Source organism: Diachasma alloeum, unplaced genomic scaffold, assembly GCF_001412515.2.
Source record: "Diachasma alloeum isolate Michigan unplaced genomic scaffold, Dall2.0 Dall_scaffold_00375, whole genome shotgun sequence".
Taxonomy (NCBI): domain Eukaryota; kingdom Metazoa; phylum Arthropoda; class Insecta; order Hymenoptera; family Braconidae; genus Diachasma; species Diachasma alloeum.
This window is the reverse complement of record NW_021680514.1, coordinates 294,314-312,465: the sequence shown is the minus strand read 5'-3', so window position 1 is coordinate 312,465 and position 18,152 is coordinate 294,314. Positions and strand designations below refer to the sequence as shown.

The 18,152-nt window shown below is 35.8% G+C and overlaps 1 protein-coding gene across 2 annotated transcripts; it reads left to right on the top strand.

Moving 5' to 3' along the window:
- The first annotated feature begins 306 nt into the window (after nt 1-306).
- Nucleotides 307-17,292, top strand: LOC107041743 (leucine-rich repeat protein 1). Of its 2 annotated transcripts, none has more exons than XM_015262464.2 (4): nt 307-676; nt 6,517-7,053; nt 13,132-13,427; nt 17,002-17,292. In XM_015262464.2, exons 1-4 carry the CDS (start codon nt 512-514, stop codon nt 17,228-17,230), a joined length of 1,227 nt encoding a protein of 408 aa, XP_015117950.1. In that variant the 5' UTR covers nt 307-511; the 3' UTR covers nt 17,231-17,292. The 2 variants fall into 2 exon arrangements, with proteins under 2 accessions (XP_015117950.1, XP_015117951.1); XM_015262465.2 differs by lacking the exon at nt 307-676 and adding an exon at nt 4,413-4,742.
- The last annotated feature ends 860 nt before the right edge of the window (nt 17,293-18,152 follow it).

Below are 18,152 nucleotides of genomic sequence, written 5' to 3'. Positions count from 1 at the left end.
GATGGGTGACCGCTTAGGAACACCCTCGCCCAAAAATTTCGGCAGGTAGGCCCGGTATGGTGGCCTAATGTGCCCCTCTAGTCAGTGTGACAGAAGGGCACATTAGGGCTCTGCACAATCGGCCGGCTGTACGACTGAGGTTTTCCATGGTTTCCCTTGCAGTCCTAGCCCGAATGGGGTACAGTTAAAAGAGTAAGACAGCCCATGGTAACGCAGATATATCTACCCTACCAACAATGCTAATTCCTAAATCCTGAAACGTCCCGTAGAGGGATAACGGCCGAATAGCCAATGCAGCTGGAGCCATAAGAAAGAAGAAGAATCCGAGGGTATCCTCCTCGGTGATGATTCCACTGCACAAGTGTAAACACGTTGAAACGTATATTTGCGTGTATTTGACCTCGTAGACATTCGGAGCAACGTTCGAGCATTCAATTCTGTTCCAAAAGACTGAGATAATGGATATAATAATTATTTAATCAATTGTCTGCGTAAATACAAATAATCAAGAATGAAGATAAATTGTAACGTAGAAGTGGTGAATAGATCACTGCCTGCTCCAAGGAAAAAAGCACAACGATCTTGTTTGGCTATTGGGAGGCAGTCTGTAAAAAATAACGAGCTGCATCTCCTTCTTCAACAAACTACACAAAATAAATTGGGAACTAAATACAAGGTAGTAGAAAAGGAAACGATTTATATGTTCTGCAATATTTGATTTTATAATCGTGAACTTCCCGTAATTTCTAACCTCTAAATTAGCATCTTAGCATTCATTTTCATTGGGAAGTTTACGGATTGAAAATGAAATCGAATGAATATCCTAATTGATGTATACCACGGCAGTTTTGTTCCTTAATATGCTATGTACCGAATATAGGTAATGCTCCTTTTTGAGATTAATATTACCCACTAAATATTTACATGTATTTTATCCGTTGAATATTTGAGGTATTTCATGTCAAATAGCTCAACCCCTGACCCTCATCCTCTAGAAAGTGAACGAGGATTTCTTACAGGGTTGAGGGGGTTAGCAGAAACTGTTGGCTGGTTTTCCTATAATTTTTCTACAACCCGCATGAGAAAAATGATTTTTTTTTCGTGGTTTTCCGTTTTTTCACAGAATTTCCTTCTCATCAACTGATTTCAATTTATTAAGAGGGCACGAGAGTAAAAAAAAATACCGAAAGGCGGGCAAATCTGAGCTCCAAAAAATCTCTTCATTTGGTAAATTCCGAGGCTCAAAAATTATCAGCACCAAATCCTTAGTACTTTGAAAATGTTATGGAACAAGTTGAGGGTGGTCTGAGAAGGATAAATTTTTTTTTTTATGTTTAAAAGTACGATGTCACTGACAACTGTGAGCGCCGCCATCTTGGAAGTACCTGTCAACCATCTCGTATTTTTAATCATTTATTAAAAATATTTATCCTTCTCACACCACCCTCAACTTGATCCCTAACACTTTCGTGGTGCTAAGGATTTGGTGGTGACCACTTTTGAGCCTCGGAATTCACCAAACGACGAGAATTTATGGAGCTCAGATTTGCCCGCATTTCAATAGTTTTTTTTTACCCTCGTACCCTCTTAAGAACCAAAATGTTTTAGTTGTTGGCCCTCTTTGAGAACCTGTAAGATGCAATAATTTTTTCAATTCCTAGATACTCACAATGACTAATAAAAATAAAAGTAGAAAAACTTGAATGTTATCAATGGCTCTAGGTGAATTCATCCCGGACTACTCATCCCGGACAATTCACCCCAAACAAATTCATCCGAAAACAAATCAATCCCACGACAATTTCATTCCAAACATCAACCTCCAATGGAATTTTTCACAGTCAACTTTATTGTCACAGCAAAAGGCACTAAACACAACACCAAAATCAATCAGATACTTCACGATTCCCTCCTAGTATTGTTTACATAACCGATCAACAAATTAACAGGAAACATTTCAAAATAACAGTCGACCACAGCATCGATTTACAAAATCAGTACAAAACTTGAAAATTAATCCGATAAGTCGCGCGCTTCAGCCGAGCGTATTCTTCATCCAAACAGTAATAATAAAAAAATGGGATAAAACTGCCGTGGGATGAATTTGTGGGATGCATTAACCGGATACCGTTATCAATTTCGTCACTTAAAAAAAAAATGTTTTCGAATTTATTCTCATAATTTTAACCAGTGCTTTGAATCGTACCAGAAGTTGATCAAAGTCCGAGATCTACCTTATTGTAAATTTTTTTGTTTTTAGAATTAGCCATTTGTCGGAAATCTTTAGTCCTCAGATAATGTTAATTACACATCTAAAAAATGTGGGACGCATAAATAATCAATTTTTAAAGATATAGTCAATACTATCTGAAGACTGTGTAAGTGTTTTCTCGTTGTAAATGAGATATACAGGGTGTCCCATTTGAAACAATACGGCTTGATATCTTTTATAGGAAGGCAGGGACAGCAAATTTGTTCAAATAAAAATTTTCGGGTTCGGAGGGGGAAACTCAGTGCTGATGGAATCTAGGCGCCCGTTGCTTATGTTTCTATATTACGAGCATGCAGCCAGTTTTCTTAAATGGCAACAACATTTCTTACCCCTACAAAAGTTGTTCGTCTTGCCCAGAGAAATTCAACCATACTGTTGCGTTTCAAGGAATGATGTACATGGACACGTAATTAATAAATAAAAGGGGCGGACAGTTTATTAATTATGAAGACAGAATACAGACGTTGATCTCTTCATGAATCCAGAGAATAGAATGACAATCAATCCAGGTGACAGTCACACCTCGCCAGACTTCAGGGACATCCTTCAGATGGTTTACAATTTATGTATTCGAAGGGGGATACGCAACACTTATCTTGAGTGGAAAGGCTATGATGTTTAATCAATAGTTTGATGGACAATTGATTGTTTTTCAATTTTTTTCTCTTGTAGATGCTTTCACTCGTATGTGGAATAATCGCCAGAAAAGTGGTAGCTTTGCTTTGCCTAAGAGTTGGCTTGTGTGCATAATTTGTTGTATGACGCAGGCAATGTGACATTTCTAATTTGAAAACTTTTCAATTCCTTTTTCAGATCAAGGCCTGATTTTCTGATTTGTGTATGTGTGAATTGAATTATTTCTCTTAACACTTTGCGAATGAATGAAATAACACAGTAATTCTACTGCTATCTTCTTTCTCTGTTCATATCACATCAAAAGGAATTGTATCACTCTATCATCCTTTAATTCAGAATTGTTAATGCCAAACAAGTGTGCAAGTACGATACGGGATTGAAATGACGTACAGGCTATCATACCCTAGGTGGTATGATAGTCGAATTAAAAATCGCGAAGAATCGATTTAAAACAAAACACAAAAAAAGGATTAAATAATTCAAACACAGAATTGGACGGGAAAAAGCCGTTACGGCATAAAAAACCCAGATTTATTGATTATAATGTAATAGATCGATTACAACTGCGAATGACACTTGTTTTCCATGCACATACACATACGCTACTACACTGCAATGTCTGTCCTAAGAACACAACGATGTGAACTGTCGGACGCAGCTATAGATATGCAGACACACACACACACATGCACGCGTGCCGATAATGCGAAGGATGGGTTATGGAATCACACGTTGTATGATTCCGAGACGATATTCTTCGTAATTAAATTACGACGATATGAGGTGGCCGTTGCACCACCTCCGATACGGTTTTAGATGAAGTGGCCGTTCGCCACTTCAAACAAGAGGTGTAGAGGAAGTGGCACGTTGCACCACTTCCAATACGATTGGCGTTGCACTACACTGTTAATTCGATTGATTCGTGCAAATTTCGCGAGGGAACTATATATGATTGAGGAGACTTATTTTTGAGATGTTTTGGATTGACAAATTCACACTTTTATTACTAATGACACTGATTTCACACAAAAGATCGATTAGAAACTTGAGTGCTCGAGTAGCGTCGGTCTGACTGTTACACGTGGTTGAACAGTCTAGGTTGGGTTAGCGTCGGTTGGGCGCTTCCCCGCGAGAAACCAGCGAGTCGAGAGGGGGAAAAACTCGCAGCGGTGGCGCGGTGAACTAGATAGAAACTAGCATTCAGCCCGCGCGAAGATTTGAACGAGTTACGATGTAACACGGGATTGCTTTTCAATGTTGATTTTTGGGAGGTTATAGTTGGGAAGCAAACTGGGGCCCTCCCTATGTGGGATATTCCAAAATTTCATTTCCGCATGAACTTTTGCAACTATTCCATTCTCAAAGTTGGGATATCTCAAATAGTTCCTGGTCTGGTTGCCGGGGCGGCAACCTTTTCGTCGGAGGGGAGTAGTGTTGCGTATCCCCCTTCGAATACATAAATTGTAAACCATCTGAAGGATGTCCCTGAAGTCTGGCGAGGTGTGACTGTCACCTGGATCGATTGTCATTCTATTCTCTGGATTCATGAAGAAATCAACGTCTGTATTCTGTCTTCGTAATTAATAAACTGTCCGCCCCTTTTATTTATTAATTACGTGTCCGTGTACATCATTCCTTGAAACGCAACAATACCATATTTTCCGATGACGTCATCGTTTTTACATGAATAATCGTTCAACAATAAAAATGAAAGGGGAACATCTTTTTCATCAATTTGACCGGGAAAAGTCAAGGAATTTTGTGGTGAAACTTCCAGGTGGACACCTTATATCTCTCGTCAATTGCCAGATATTCAATGGAAACTAAAGTCTGGGTAAATGAATTGAATAGTGAGATAGAGAATGTCAAGAGATTTTTTTTGTAGCTCCGGCATGTTTTTGCAAATAAGGTCTCTTGAGGACTTGAGAATATTATGGAAGAGACATAAAAATGGCCGAACAAATGAATATTAACAGAATTGGTGAATTTGCATGTCAGTGGAATTTCTTACATCGTCATGTACTAATTACGGACCAAAATATGGTAACTCCAGGGTTATTTAACTATGCGTCATAAATTTTTTAGCTGTAATACCCCAAGACCTTCAAAATTATCGGATATTTCCAGAATGTTTCGTTACATAGCAATGAGAGGGGTCTTCACGCTGCGCGCTCGGGATTTTAATCTGCAAAACTGTTCCCGATCGTTGATATGCAGGAAAACTTGAGGGAACTATCCGATGAATTTTGAAGGTCGAGGGGTATTCGGAGGACAATTTCTTCAATTCTGATTTTGGGCGATCAGAGTGCGGTGTTCGGTGGTTACGGAAACATTTCACCAAAATGTGAGGAATATCTGTCAAATTCGTAGAAAACAATTAACAAGCGACAGGGAAATTATCAATCTGAATTATCAGCGGATTCCAACACGAGGAAATACCTCAAGAGCCTCAAAATGTTTGAGTATTTATCAATAACTTCAATAATTCAAAGAAGATCCCACCGATTTTTATTCCTTCCGTTGTGTGATTACATTCCACGGATTCTAGATATTTTTGTTTCCGAATGGAAGCTTTGTAATCATTCACATTCAAGTTTTGGATTTTTTGTGGTATATCAACCGCGTATGATCCAAAAAGTTCGAAAATACAATTTTTGGACCCCGTCCGTACGTGTGTTTGTATGTGTGGACGCATGTAACAAAGTTGTTTTTCAATTGTTCGCTAATGAATGGGTGGAATTGAATCCTTTTGTTTTCAAATGGTATTGTTGAGCCTTACCAATCGCCATTAATGAGATTTTAATTCAGCGATTATTTTTTTCTATTTTTGAAAATTGGGTGTCGTACGATAACTAAAAAGATCGTTTTGAATTGATTGAATGGTGGCTTAAAAAATTTATTTGGATATCCTTTTGACCGAATTCGAAGATGAAGGCGATAATCATAATCATTATTTTGATTTATTTGAAAATTTGCCAACATTTTGTATTTTCTGAACATCAGAATTCCGAGGATATCTTTGAATATCATGCTTCAAATGTTTGTTTTGATGCATTAAGTTGAAGTTAAAAGATGATTGAGATAGCTATATTGGTTGATTTGATTTTTATGATGATTGTTGGAAATTTCGAATTTTTCATGAATTTTCCTGAAAGCGAGGTTGCTGATGGTTTCTTCAAATGCGGTCTTCCAAATTCATTCCACTATGTATAAATAACATTTTTCTCTTAAGATTTCATCGAAAGGCTAAGGGGAGAGATAGAACTGTAATAAAGACAATCGGTTGTGTAGAAGAAAGGGATAATAAGAATAATGATGATGATAACATTTAACTAAGTTGAAAACCTGACAAAATTAGTTGAAAAGAAATCTTATTGAATTTAATAAAATGATATAAGCAATGAATTATACATGATAGAAGGAAATTATGTGCAAAATAACCATTCCGAAGCATATTGCCAATCTATTAGCAAAAATAGTTATACTATATGCAATACAAGAGCAATTTCCCACTTCTTTCGTTTCTATTCATTTTCAGCTTGAAATACATCTCCATAATTTCCTCGATCCCCAAGCTACTAATTTTAAAAGATTTACTTATTTAATAGATTGATGAGAACATTGAGAAAGTCTTCACAAAATTTGTGAACAATGGAAAAGCGACGATTCGACTTAAGGAGCCTCCGCACGACTTAAATATTCAGTGTGATGCAATACAGTTGAAGAGTTTCCTTCGCACATTGCAACTTGGTCTATCGAAAAAACTGGATGCTTCAGTACTCTGTATATCCAATATGAACCCAAAGAGCATTGCACAAGCTCCGAAGACTAAAGTAACCATAAAGAACAAGGCAGATTATCCAGTGCTACAAGGGTTTCCAAGAACAACTGAGGAATTGAACATCGTTGGTTTAGAGAGGAAGTCATTTGATCGTCAGATATTAAGGCTGCAGAGTCTACGAGTATTAAATTTATCGGATAATAAAATAACGTCATTACCGAAAGAACTGGCTTCATTACCGTGTTTAATTGAATTAATTGTGTCCAACAATGCACTTGGAAGTGGAGGGAGGAATAAATGGACTTGGATGAATGAAGGAACTCTTTCAAAAACGTTGAAGCTCTTGGATTTGAGTGGAAATGGAGTAAGTAACTTGACTTATCCTAACAATAAAAAAAAACTTGACTTATCATTTTCAAAACTTGTAATTTGCACATTATTCATAAAATAATCATTCATACTAGAGATATTTCGAATGAATCTTTCGACTGTTTCCTCACAGCTCATTTTTTCCAGGAATATCTGGAAATTAGAGGCTTATATCGAAATTTTTATAATTAAAGTAGAGGGAGGAAAATGAACAAAGTAAAATTTAATGATTTTTTTTCATAGGGGAGGGTGGAGCAAAATGAAACAGCTAAAAAATGACTACTTGGCGTAATTCAAGCAAAAAAAAAATTTTTTTATCAACTTGATTATTAATCTTTTTCATTATTGGGAGTACTGATGAGAATAATAATTTTCTATTCGTCTTATAATTCAATTGATTGTAATTCAATTGATCAGATTAGGCCGATTACACTTCTCTTTTTTCATTCGATCGAGATACGCGGCAGCGTATCGGCCAAGAAAAGTTTTGACTCCGATTGTACAAAACATCAGGCCGACCCACGCCGTGTATCTATACACGAAGCAACTACCCCCTCCACTAGCTCCTAATCATATCCATTAAATAAAACACAAACGTAACGAGCTACATGAAAAATACTCTTAGTTACATTATATAAATTGGCCACAAGCTTCTCATTGATGTAACTATTTTTTTGTTCGAAGCAATATTTAAAAAAATACGCGCATAGCAACGGGTTCATATGCACATTCTCGCATTTCACATCAACTCCTATCATTTTTTTGTTACGGAGTTGGTAGCAGTGCAATACAACCACACGCACCAAGGAGGGAAGCCCGGAAATTTACAAATTGAATATGGTGCACGAATGATGAATTCCACAGATATTTCTCAATCGAGTTTCGTGCACAAATGAATTCTCGAAGAAACAAATTCAGTCGAATAATCTTGAATAAATAATTAAAAGTCGGTGCAAATAACGACAGTGGAATAGAACTATTTGTTTTACTTCGATTGTTAATTGGAAAGTTTTTCAACTCATTGTCTAGTATCAATCTAATTCTCCATCTTCTGATCCGCGCCAAGGACGTTGGTCCTGCTTCTACTAATTTTTTATTTCAAGATTTTTTTTTTTAAATCCTCATTCGATTTGAAACAATTTCTCTTATAGAAATCTGATTGTGCACTATTTTCGTTTATTCGATATTGCTGACTTGGGTTTCTTTTTCATTTCTTTGTATTTTTTAAAAATTTCGACTTCCTTGAAATTCACTATCACATTTTCCTTTTCTCCCTCTGGGTTTCTCCTTGGGCCTTGCTTTGGACTTTGGATTTTGCTTTTTCTTTTCAATTAATCCATTGACAAAATCTTCGCCCGTCAAAACTTCTCAATAATTTTTCCAGTCTATTGAATGGAAAATTATTATTCTCATTAGTACTCCTAAGAATAAAAACAAAGTCGTTAAAAAAATATATTTAATGAAAAAAAATTTGCTTAAATTGTGTTAAACAGTCGTTTTTGACTGTTTCCTTTTGCTCCATGTTTCATTTTGTCCCACTCTCCCCCATTTGAGATATTTCGCAGGCTTTAAAGTAGGACGTGATTTATGCAAATTATTATTTGGTGAGAAGATATTGATGATTCAAGTTAGTCCATTTGATAATACTAAATAAATGTGACCACACTATAAAAAATTATAAACTATTATAATATTGGGGCGAGATTTTTTCTGGCTTGTGTACTGACCGTTTGTCCATTGAATTTCTACTATACTTTGATGAAAATTGTAATGCCCAAAAATTATTTTTCATATTGTCAAATAATTTTGTCGGGAATTCCTCAGTGTTATAAAAATTAGAATATTCAAAATTGAAAAATGATCTATTCCTCGTCGACATTTGACAATTTTAATTTTTTTACGTACACTACCACCTATAAAATTAATGAAATCAAAAACAGCTAGCGCAGTCCGTGTTGTTACTAACTGATCACCAAAAATCCAAGCGTTAAACCACACAATTTAGTGGGTCATCGTTCAATTCCATAATTAAAATCATAAATTAAATCAGTCGTTTATCGCTTCTAGTCCCAAGTGGTCGAGTCTTAAAGGAGGCTTCCCTCCCTTTAAGAGACATCTAAATTTTAGTGACCGTGGAATTATTAATATACTGGTGGAAAATGTTCACAAAGTCAATCTATACCTACGCTTTTCTTCCCATATAGTAATTCGCTTAAGGTCCGGGTGGATTATTTTTCGAACGTTATCTCGATTTTATTTTCATTTTCATAATTTAAAATATATCACAATTTCCATTGCATTTTACATCACGCAGAAGTTCCTAGAAACTATGATTGTACAATCAAAAAAAGTAGAAAAAAAAACGGAACATTTTCAAAGAGCGTTTTTAATAAAGATTAAGAAATAAGTACGATAGAGAGGAAATAGTGAATGGATAATTTATCATGCTGTGACAAATGACGACCTAACATCCTTTAGATACATCAAATTATTAATTTGCAATTTCTTCCCTATTGGGTTTATTTCTCAATATTATTCAAAAAAGCTCTTTGAAAATGTTCAGCTTTTTTTCAACGTTTTTTTGATTGTACGATCATAATTTTTAGAGACTCCAGGGCTATGTAAAACTGAATAGCAATTGGAGATCATTTCAGACTATGAAAATAAAAAAAACAGCCAAGATCACGTTCTAAAGATAATCTACCCGGGCCTTAAGTCGATATTATACGTGGTAAGCTTTCGAATTAATAGTAGGTAACTATCGGGCGTGTTTGCTTAGGGATACTGCATCTGTTTCGTATCGAAATGTGTAATTTTATAATTTGGAAGTGTCAAATGTCTCATGTGTCGTTTCTCAATCCTGAATTTACCAAAATATTCAAATTTCTACAACTTTGACAATTAAATATTTTCCATGGGCCATTTCCCCGATTTACAAGAATTTAGACAGCTGCAGTTCTCACTTGAGAGAATGATTAAAAATAAATCCGTTGACCGTCACAAACATTCTACAGAAAAATAAAATCTTTGCTCAGTTTATAACTTAAGCCGACGTTTTTCACGTAAACTTCGCCAGTTTTTATGATTAGCAATAACTTGAACCGACGTTCTTCACGTAGATTTTACATTTATACAACTTAATTATCTTCACCTGGACTTAAATCAACGTTTTTCACGTAGACGTCGCCTGTTTTTATGACTAGCAATGTTCTCTGCCTACAGACCCTTATACCTGAGCTCCAGCGTCACTTCAAGACGGGAAACCCAAACTTACTCCACGCGGACATCCCCACTACTTTCAGGGTCACGGTCAAGGGCTGGAAAACCAACCACTCACATCACCCATAGCTCATTTTCCATCAATCCAAGACCTCCTTGCCCCCCACTACTTGAAACCTTAACTTAAAGGTACACACCCAATTATCCTTCCGGAAGAAGAAGGAATTTTCCTTGTCACCTCACTTCTAATCGAACATTCAACTAAGCAACCACCTAGTTCAAATCGCGAGCAATCCAATCTGTTGAGACATTTAGACACTTCCTGAAATTTCAAGAGTTTTATTCAATCATAGTTATCAGAAATTTGTAAACGTATTAAATCGAAGGCAAAACATTAAACAAAAATAAATAATCATATCGTCACGTCACAAAATTAATGCAAAACTTTAAACAAAAATAAATAATCATATCGTTACTTCATAAAATTTGGTGTTATATTTCATTTCAATATTATTAAAAAATATAATCAATCCCAAAAAATAAAAGTCGTAAATTTTTCGAGTGAATTTAATTATTAGCTCGAAGGTATTGGCTATAGTATAGTCAGTACAATTCAGATATTGTCNGTCTTTTCTTGCATATAAGAGATCTTCAATATAGTAATTTGCGTTTCATCCCGACCTAATTATTAAAACTCGTCAATTCTACAAAAATATTATTAGTTACCTGAAAGTGAAAGAAGGTAAGCTGATTGAAAGTAACTCCACATGGTATCGTTACCGGTAATGAAATCGTTAGTTACCGAAGAATTCAAATATTAGTTTGAGCAATGAATATTTTTCGATATAATTTTAAAATCTTCATCAACTATTAATAATCGAATAATCAGCGTAAAATAATTCATAATAATTTCATTAAAAATCCGACAGGCACATTTATAGTTCTGATAAAATTGTAACCTTCTAAATCTGAAAACGTGTAAACATCTAAATATCTAATCGGTTCAAATTGTGAAATTGATTAAATAAATAGAATAAATTGAATTAATCGGTTGATTTTAAACAGAAACTTGAATCACTTTTTATGCCTGAAAAGGACTGCATCGCGTGGTCCACATAAAAAAAAAAAGAGATGAAAGATAATCTTTTAGATTATTCTTCTATTTATGATGCTAAAATTATGTTTTCGAAGTATTAAAATTAAAATATAAAACGTTGTCCTCTGACGCTGACATCTCCGGATACAGCAAAATTCTACCGTTTTATATCTCTTATTACGAACTGCTCTCTGTAAGGGCTGTAGAGTTCACAGCTGGCTTTTATTTAAATAAACTTCTTCTATTGGTTTATAATATTCGGGCTTTTTAAGGTTCATACCAGCTACGTCTCCATTGCGAACTCTGGGTATTGTCAAGTGCTGGTAAGGCTTGGTATTAACTCTTTACCGTATACTTTTGAATTTAATCACCAATACCTTAACCATTCATCCATAATATTATGTGTGATCAGTCATTAGTAGCAGTCCGATGGAATTATTTGAATTTATTCGCTATGTGGTCAGGAACTTTGAGTATTACCGTCTTTTACCCCACTCTCCCCGTTTTTACTATTTTTTATTTTGATGTACAAAAAAGGCTACTATGAAAATTGATCTATTCTCTCGGAATTGAAAGATATTATTGAAGAGGCTGGAATCCCATTGACAGCCATGAAAACGGAATCCACTTGCTCTCGACCATTCTTTTCCCGAAAAATTGAAATGTTGGATTGTTTATCACATTATTGACCATACCAAGAATATGAAAAAAATGGCATGCATGTCATTGCCCCATCATTTAAGGGGATACGTCGATGAAATTTAAGTCTTTACTGAGCCTTGAGACCCATTGAACAGTTTATGATATAGCCCGAAAAACTTCATTTTTTCCTATTTTTACCTTCAAAATGCCCCTTGCGCCGTAGTTTTCATACGATTTAAGCTTTTTTTAAAATGTTTGTTCCACTCCAGAGAATAAAGTGAAGCATCCGTTTTACTTTATTTGCAATGGATCATGAATAAATGAATTTTGAATTTCATAAATTTTACTCTACTCTAGACGCGAAAAATTCACGAAATTCAAAATTTATTTATTCTTGATCTATTGTGAATAAAGTAAAACGGATGCTTAACTTTATTCTTTGGTGTGTAACGAACATTTTAAAAAAAAGCTAACATCGTATGAAAAGTATGGCGCAAAAAGCATCTGGAAGGTAAAAACAGGAAAAAATGAAGTTTTTCGTGGTTATAAGGGGCAAAATCTATCGGGACCGCGATTTTCCATAGTTATTCTCACATTCCGTCATATATGATAAACTGTTCAGTGGGTCTCAAGGCCCAGTGAAGACTTGAATTTCACCGACGTATCTCTTTAAGTGACGTTCATGGAACCGATGGAAATATGACCAATTATTGCCATGGCGAGTGACAGAATTGTGACAAGAATATAGCGATTATAAACTAACCCGTGCTGCGATGTCTAGGCCAGTCGACGGATGCTTTCTAATTTCTCATCTGCAGCATCAATCACGGCTCTTCAATTGAAGGTTAATCTTGAAATGGAGGGACGTAATTTGCTCATCAGATAAGGAATGAAGAAGCACCGTACAACAGGCACGAGTAATTGCATCACTTTTTAGGTGATAATCGCCCCCTAAAAAAATTTGAAACGTCATGTCGTTCGCATGCCTGGTACATACCTCAAGATTAGATACGAAAATGATTGGAATCCGTTTTTTTCACTTTGGTTGGATTCTCAGTCTCGACTCGAGTCATTCCGTTTCATCAATCTAACTTAATTTATTTATGTTCTTTGCAGTTAATTCATCTGTCAAATCAAATAGGAAAATTGAAAAAATTGGTGACCTTGAATGTCAGCTGCAATTCTCTGACAAGCCTTCCCACCAGTATTGGAACATTATCTTCGCTGAAATACCTTGATATATCTCATAATTGTATACAAAACCTTCCGGGGAGCCTAATGAAGTTCAGATTCGAGGGCCTTAACATCGCTCACAATCCCGACATTTCTCGAGTCAGGTCGCAATCTTTCGCAGTGAATTTCACTGTATCAACGCTCACACAGTTGGGGGCACAAAAAGTTTTATATTACAGGTATGCTAGTTGTAATTTAATACTGAGTCGATGAAATGACTTGAGTCAATATGCATTTCCTTGTTAATGGTGGAGACAGTTCAGTAATGATTAAAACTAATTGGATCCTATTATAAAAAGGAGAAAGGAAATCGATCTCGAAATATCTCGAATAAGCGTAAGCGTAAGACTGAAACCGAAGCGTACTACTTGAGGAGATGAGAAGGCGCGTGCGCAGCACATTCTTCTAAAAAGATGTCTTAATTTCCTTGCACTCGCTAGGCGTTAAAATGAATTATTCAAGAAAGTGTTATGTCTGGAGATGTTGTCAGCGTCGGAGGATAACTTTCATATTTTAATTTTAATACTCTCGAAACATAATCTAAGAATTATCAATAAAAGAATAATCTGAAGGATTATCTTTCATCTCTTTTAGTTTTTATTATGAGGACGACGCTATGCAGTCCTTTTCAGGCGTAAAAATAAATTGAAGTTTTTATTTGGAATCAAAAGATTGATTTAATTTATTATATGTATTTAATCGGCTTCAAAGTTCTAACCAATTTAATATTTAGATGTTTACACGTTTTCAGATTTAGAAAGTTATAATTTTATGAGAACTATAAATTTTACTGTCGGAATTTTAGCAACATTAGTATGAATGACTTTGCATTAATTATTCGATTTATAGTAATTGATTAAGATTTTACAATTATATGAAAAAATATTCGTTGCTTAAATTAATATATGAATTCATCGGTAAACTAACGACTTCATCACCGGCAACGAAACCATGTGGCGTTACTTTCAATTAGTCTACCTTCTTTCACTCTTGGATAAATAATAAGAGGTTTGTGTAGAATTGAAGAGGAATAAATTGATGGGCCAGTATGAAAGGCGAAATAAAATATTGAAGGTCCCTTATATGCAGGAAAAGACACTATTCTCGATTTAAGGATGCAGTATCCCTAGGCAAACACGCCCGATAGCTATCTACTATTAATTCGATAGGTTACCACGCATAGTATCGACTTAAGCGAATTACTATATGGGAAGAAACGCGAAGGTAGATCGATTTTCTGAACATTTTCCACTAGTAGTTCAATAATTTCGCGATCACTAAGAAATTTCGATTTCTCCTAAAGGGACATTTCCACTCTCCTAAAGCGAGAGAAGCTCCCTTTAAGACTCGACCACTCGGGACGAGGAGCGATAAACGACTGGCTTGGTTTTTGATTTTGATTGTGGAAATGAGTGTTAACCCCTTAAATTGTGTGGTGCAACGCTTGAATTTTTGCTGATCAGGTAGCAACAGCATGGGCTATGCTAACTGGTCTCAATTCCGTTGAGTTTACGAGTGGAAAATGTATGTGGAAGAAGTAAGATTGGGAAATGATGACGGAAAGTCGGACATTTCTCAATACTGGATTCACTAATATTTAGAACGATGATGAATTCCCAATAAAATGATGAAGAATTATTTTTGGACGTTACAAAAGTTAAAATAAGTTGAAAACTTGAAAAAACTTTAAAGTTGAGAATTTGAATCGTCAATATCTTGAGAACGGTAGAGTTAAATTTTATGATTTTAGATTTGCAATGATTTTTCGCTTCCGAATGGAAGCATTGTAACCGTTCTATTTTTTTTCCTTGAAAATTAAGGAGAATGATCGGAAACGTAAAAATACAAAGTTTGGCGAACATGTTTGTACTATTTTTTTTTATCGTTATTTTACATCGCTTCGATCTGGTTGGGGTATGTTGCGATGATGATCAAGACTTTAAGGATGCCAAGTGAATTTGAAAAAAGATTCAAAAAAAAATTTTTCTTTCCCTCCATCATTGGAGAAATATGTATTCATCCATCCGACGAAATTTTAAACCCGCAAACGGAACTAGACATCGAGAAAATAAATGCGGAAAATCCTCTATTTCGCGTGACGAACCTCAAGAAAGCATGGGATCAAATGGCTACGGCGGGTTGAAATATCTCTCTTATTCACCCCGGTACCCCATTGTTTTTTATCGCCATCACATTGAACACATCATTCCCAATATCTTCAAATTTTTTCAAATTTGTCTTCAGTTCCTAGGGGGTTGAAACGTTCAATTTAATCGAAACTCCATAAGAGGCCGTGTATAAGACTGATTTTGTTTATTTAATTTCTCGATATCCCTAAGTTCTAAAATTTTAAAATTGTCATCGATGTTCACCATCTGTCTAATACTATTAATTAAACAAATTATAACTTTGTTGGTGAATGTCAATTTTCAAGGTCATCGCCAAATTCACTTGTCACCCTTAAATGGTTAGATGTCACCATTCTACCCGGCCGGCTTTTGAAGTCGGAATTTTATACGTGAGGCAATGAACTTACCCATTGCGCCAAGCCACCGAGCGAACATGTGTGTATGTGCGGGTGTTTACCACCACATGTTTGGTGGTCAATTTTGAGAAAATTGAGTAATCAAATAGTTAAAGAAATTGTTAAAAATTTCGAATTTTGTCTGACTGTAGGCATTGATGAGGACTAACTCTGTGCTCCATTTCAGCCTGATTGACTCAACAATTTTGGACAAATCGCCATTTGTTTGTAAATCGTTTTTTGCAAACATCCCGGAAACTATCTGGCCGATTAATTTTTTTCAGCCACGGCGGGTGCAAAGTGTACAGATCTGTATTTGTGCCTACGCCGTGACGGAAAATAACGTCCTGACCACGAGAGGCAAAATGAAGGACCCTTATGAGGTTCAGGTTCGATTGTTTCATTTTGCCCCATTCTTCCCTATCTTAAGAATTGTGATGATAATTGAAGAAAATGCCGGAGGAGTGAATACTCTCAATGTGAAAACTAGGATATAAGTACATTTCGACACTAGACCATGCGGAACACTTTCTGGCGAATATGAGGTTATAGGACGAGCCGAGGGCGAGTTCTGTAATCATAGGAGGTAGAAAAGTTCTTTATGGCTGTGTATCGATCAATATTTTATGTCATTGGACCCGAAAACCGCGATCTAACCCAGCGAAGCGAGACATCGTATGTCACACGGCGATAAAAGTATTATCTGGCGAATGTGATCATAATCCTTGCTTTCGGCTTGGATTATAAAGCCACATTCGCCAGATAATACTTTTATCGCCGGATGACATAATATACTATTTTGTCATTGGGCCCGAAAACCGCGATTTAACCGGGCGAAGCGAGGTTCAAATGGTGGTTTATAGCCAACTGACAAAAAAGTGATAAAAATTGAATTAAGAAGTTAACGAACCTCCCAGCTGACAATTTACTGGTAAATTTCCGGATATTTACCGGTCTTGCTGGGGACTTAGATGGCGTCCGTAAAAATTATTCCCTAGGCTCTCTTGAACAAAAAATGTTAGATTGTAGTGGAAAATAATAAACAAATAAGGATTTAAATAATCAGTCATCTGATTGTTTAAAACTTTCAATTGAGATTTGATTCATCCAAATTGTACCACTTTGTTTGGTGGTACTAATAATTGAAAACGATCCGTTTTACCACACTCTGCCCTCTTCATGATGAAAAACAAATTCAAAAGGTTGATTACGAAAATTGTTTGTTTCAGACTTCCTTATGATGCTAGCATTATCCCATTCACCCTCGTGCCATGTTTGGATAATGCAACCTACTGTGTATGTGGCAAAGCTGTCGTGGGCCAATACAATTGCGTAGAGACATCCAAAAATGTTAGCCAAATAGCAAACGAAGTCACCGCTTCAGGGGACACCAATGTTTCGTTTCAGTGTGTTGTATGCTCTCATGACTGTGTTAAAAGTCTGTTATTTCCACGATGATGACCATAAATTCCTATGTATTTATTTCTCACAATAATAAACTTATTTTTATACTTCTTTAATCAGTTTGTCTGCCAATAACATCAGCATAACAGTTTGGGGATTGGTACCACTTGCGGAATCAGCTTGATATTCTATTTTATTTTTAATGAAATTTGTTGCCAGTTCCTGTAAGAACTTGCAACTGGTCATCGCCCAAGAGCCTTCAACCAAGTATTTACATTTGATATACATAGTAGTTGATAATAACAAAAAAGAAAAGCAGTTCATATTTTGATTTCACCGGGTGAGGTCAGCGTAATATTTAGCCGAAAGTCCATGTGATCCTATACAGGGTATCCCAAAACGGATCCGTCATGCCATGAGAGTAGCGCTGGGGGGTTATTTGGAGACGATCACTCAAATGAAATTTTTGTCTCCCAATCTTTATTTATGAAATCCTGTCGTAAAAAGGAGGAAGGAAATCGATATCGATATATCTGGAAAATCTCGAATAAGTGTAAACGTAAGACTGAAACCGAAGCGCCACAATGGGAGGAGATGAAAAGCCGCCTGTGTAACACGCGCGGTCGACGCTATTGCCCGATTAGAGATGAAATGACAGCCATTTTCGAGGGGCTACTCACTCCATTATTGAGTGACACTACGATTTCAAACTGAAGTCGATTTCGGGTGATTTCAGTGATTTCGGAAAAAATAATTTTGGCGATTTCGAACGTCACGGGTAGTGACTTCATGATCGAATGATTTCATCAATTCAAAATCAGTGATTTCATTAAAAATGAAGTCATTGAAATCACAATAAATAAATTTAATAAATAATTGGGATGCTGCACAGCGGGTCGTGTCAAATTATGAAAATCATAACTGGCAAATAATAACAAATTCGTTTGATTCCACTCAGCCAATCTTGAGCTAATGA

Bases quoted from the DNA above. Each gene is read 5' to 3' on its own strand.
- LOC107041743 (XM_015262464.2), top strand. From the start codon at position 512: ATGAAGATAAATTGTAACGTAGAAGTGGTGAATAGATCACTGCCTGCT. The intron at 677-6,516 runs GTAGTAGAAAAG...CTTATTTAATAG, and splicing joins AATTGGGAACTAAATACAAG to ATTGATGAGAACATTGAGAA. The intron at 13,428-17,001 runs GTATGCTAGTTG...TGTTTGTTTCAG, and splicing joins CAAAAAGTTTTATATTACAG to ACTTCCTTATGATGCTAGCA.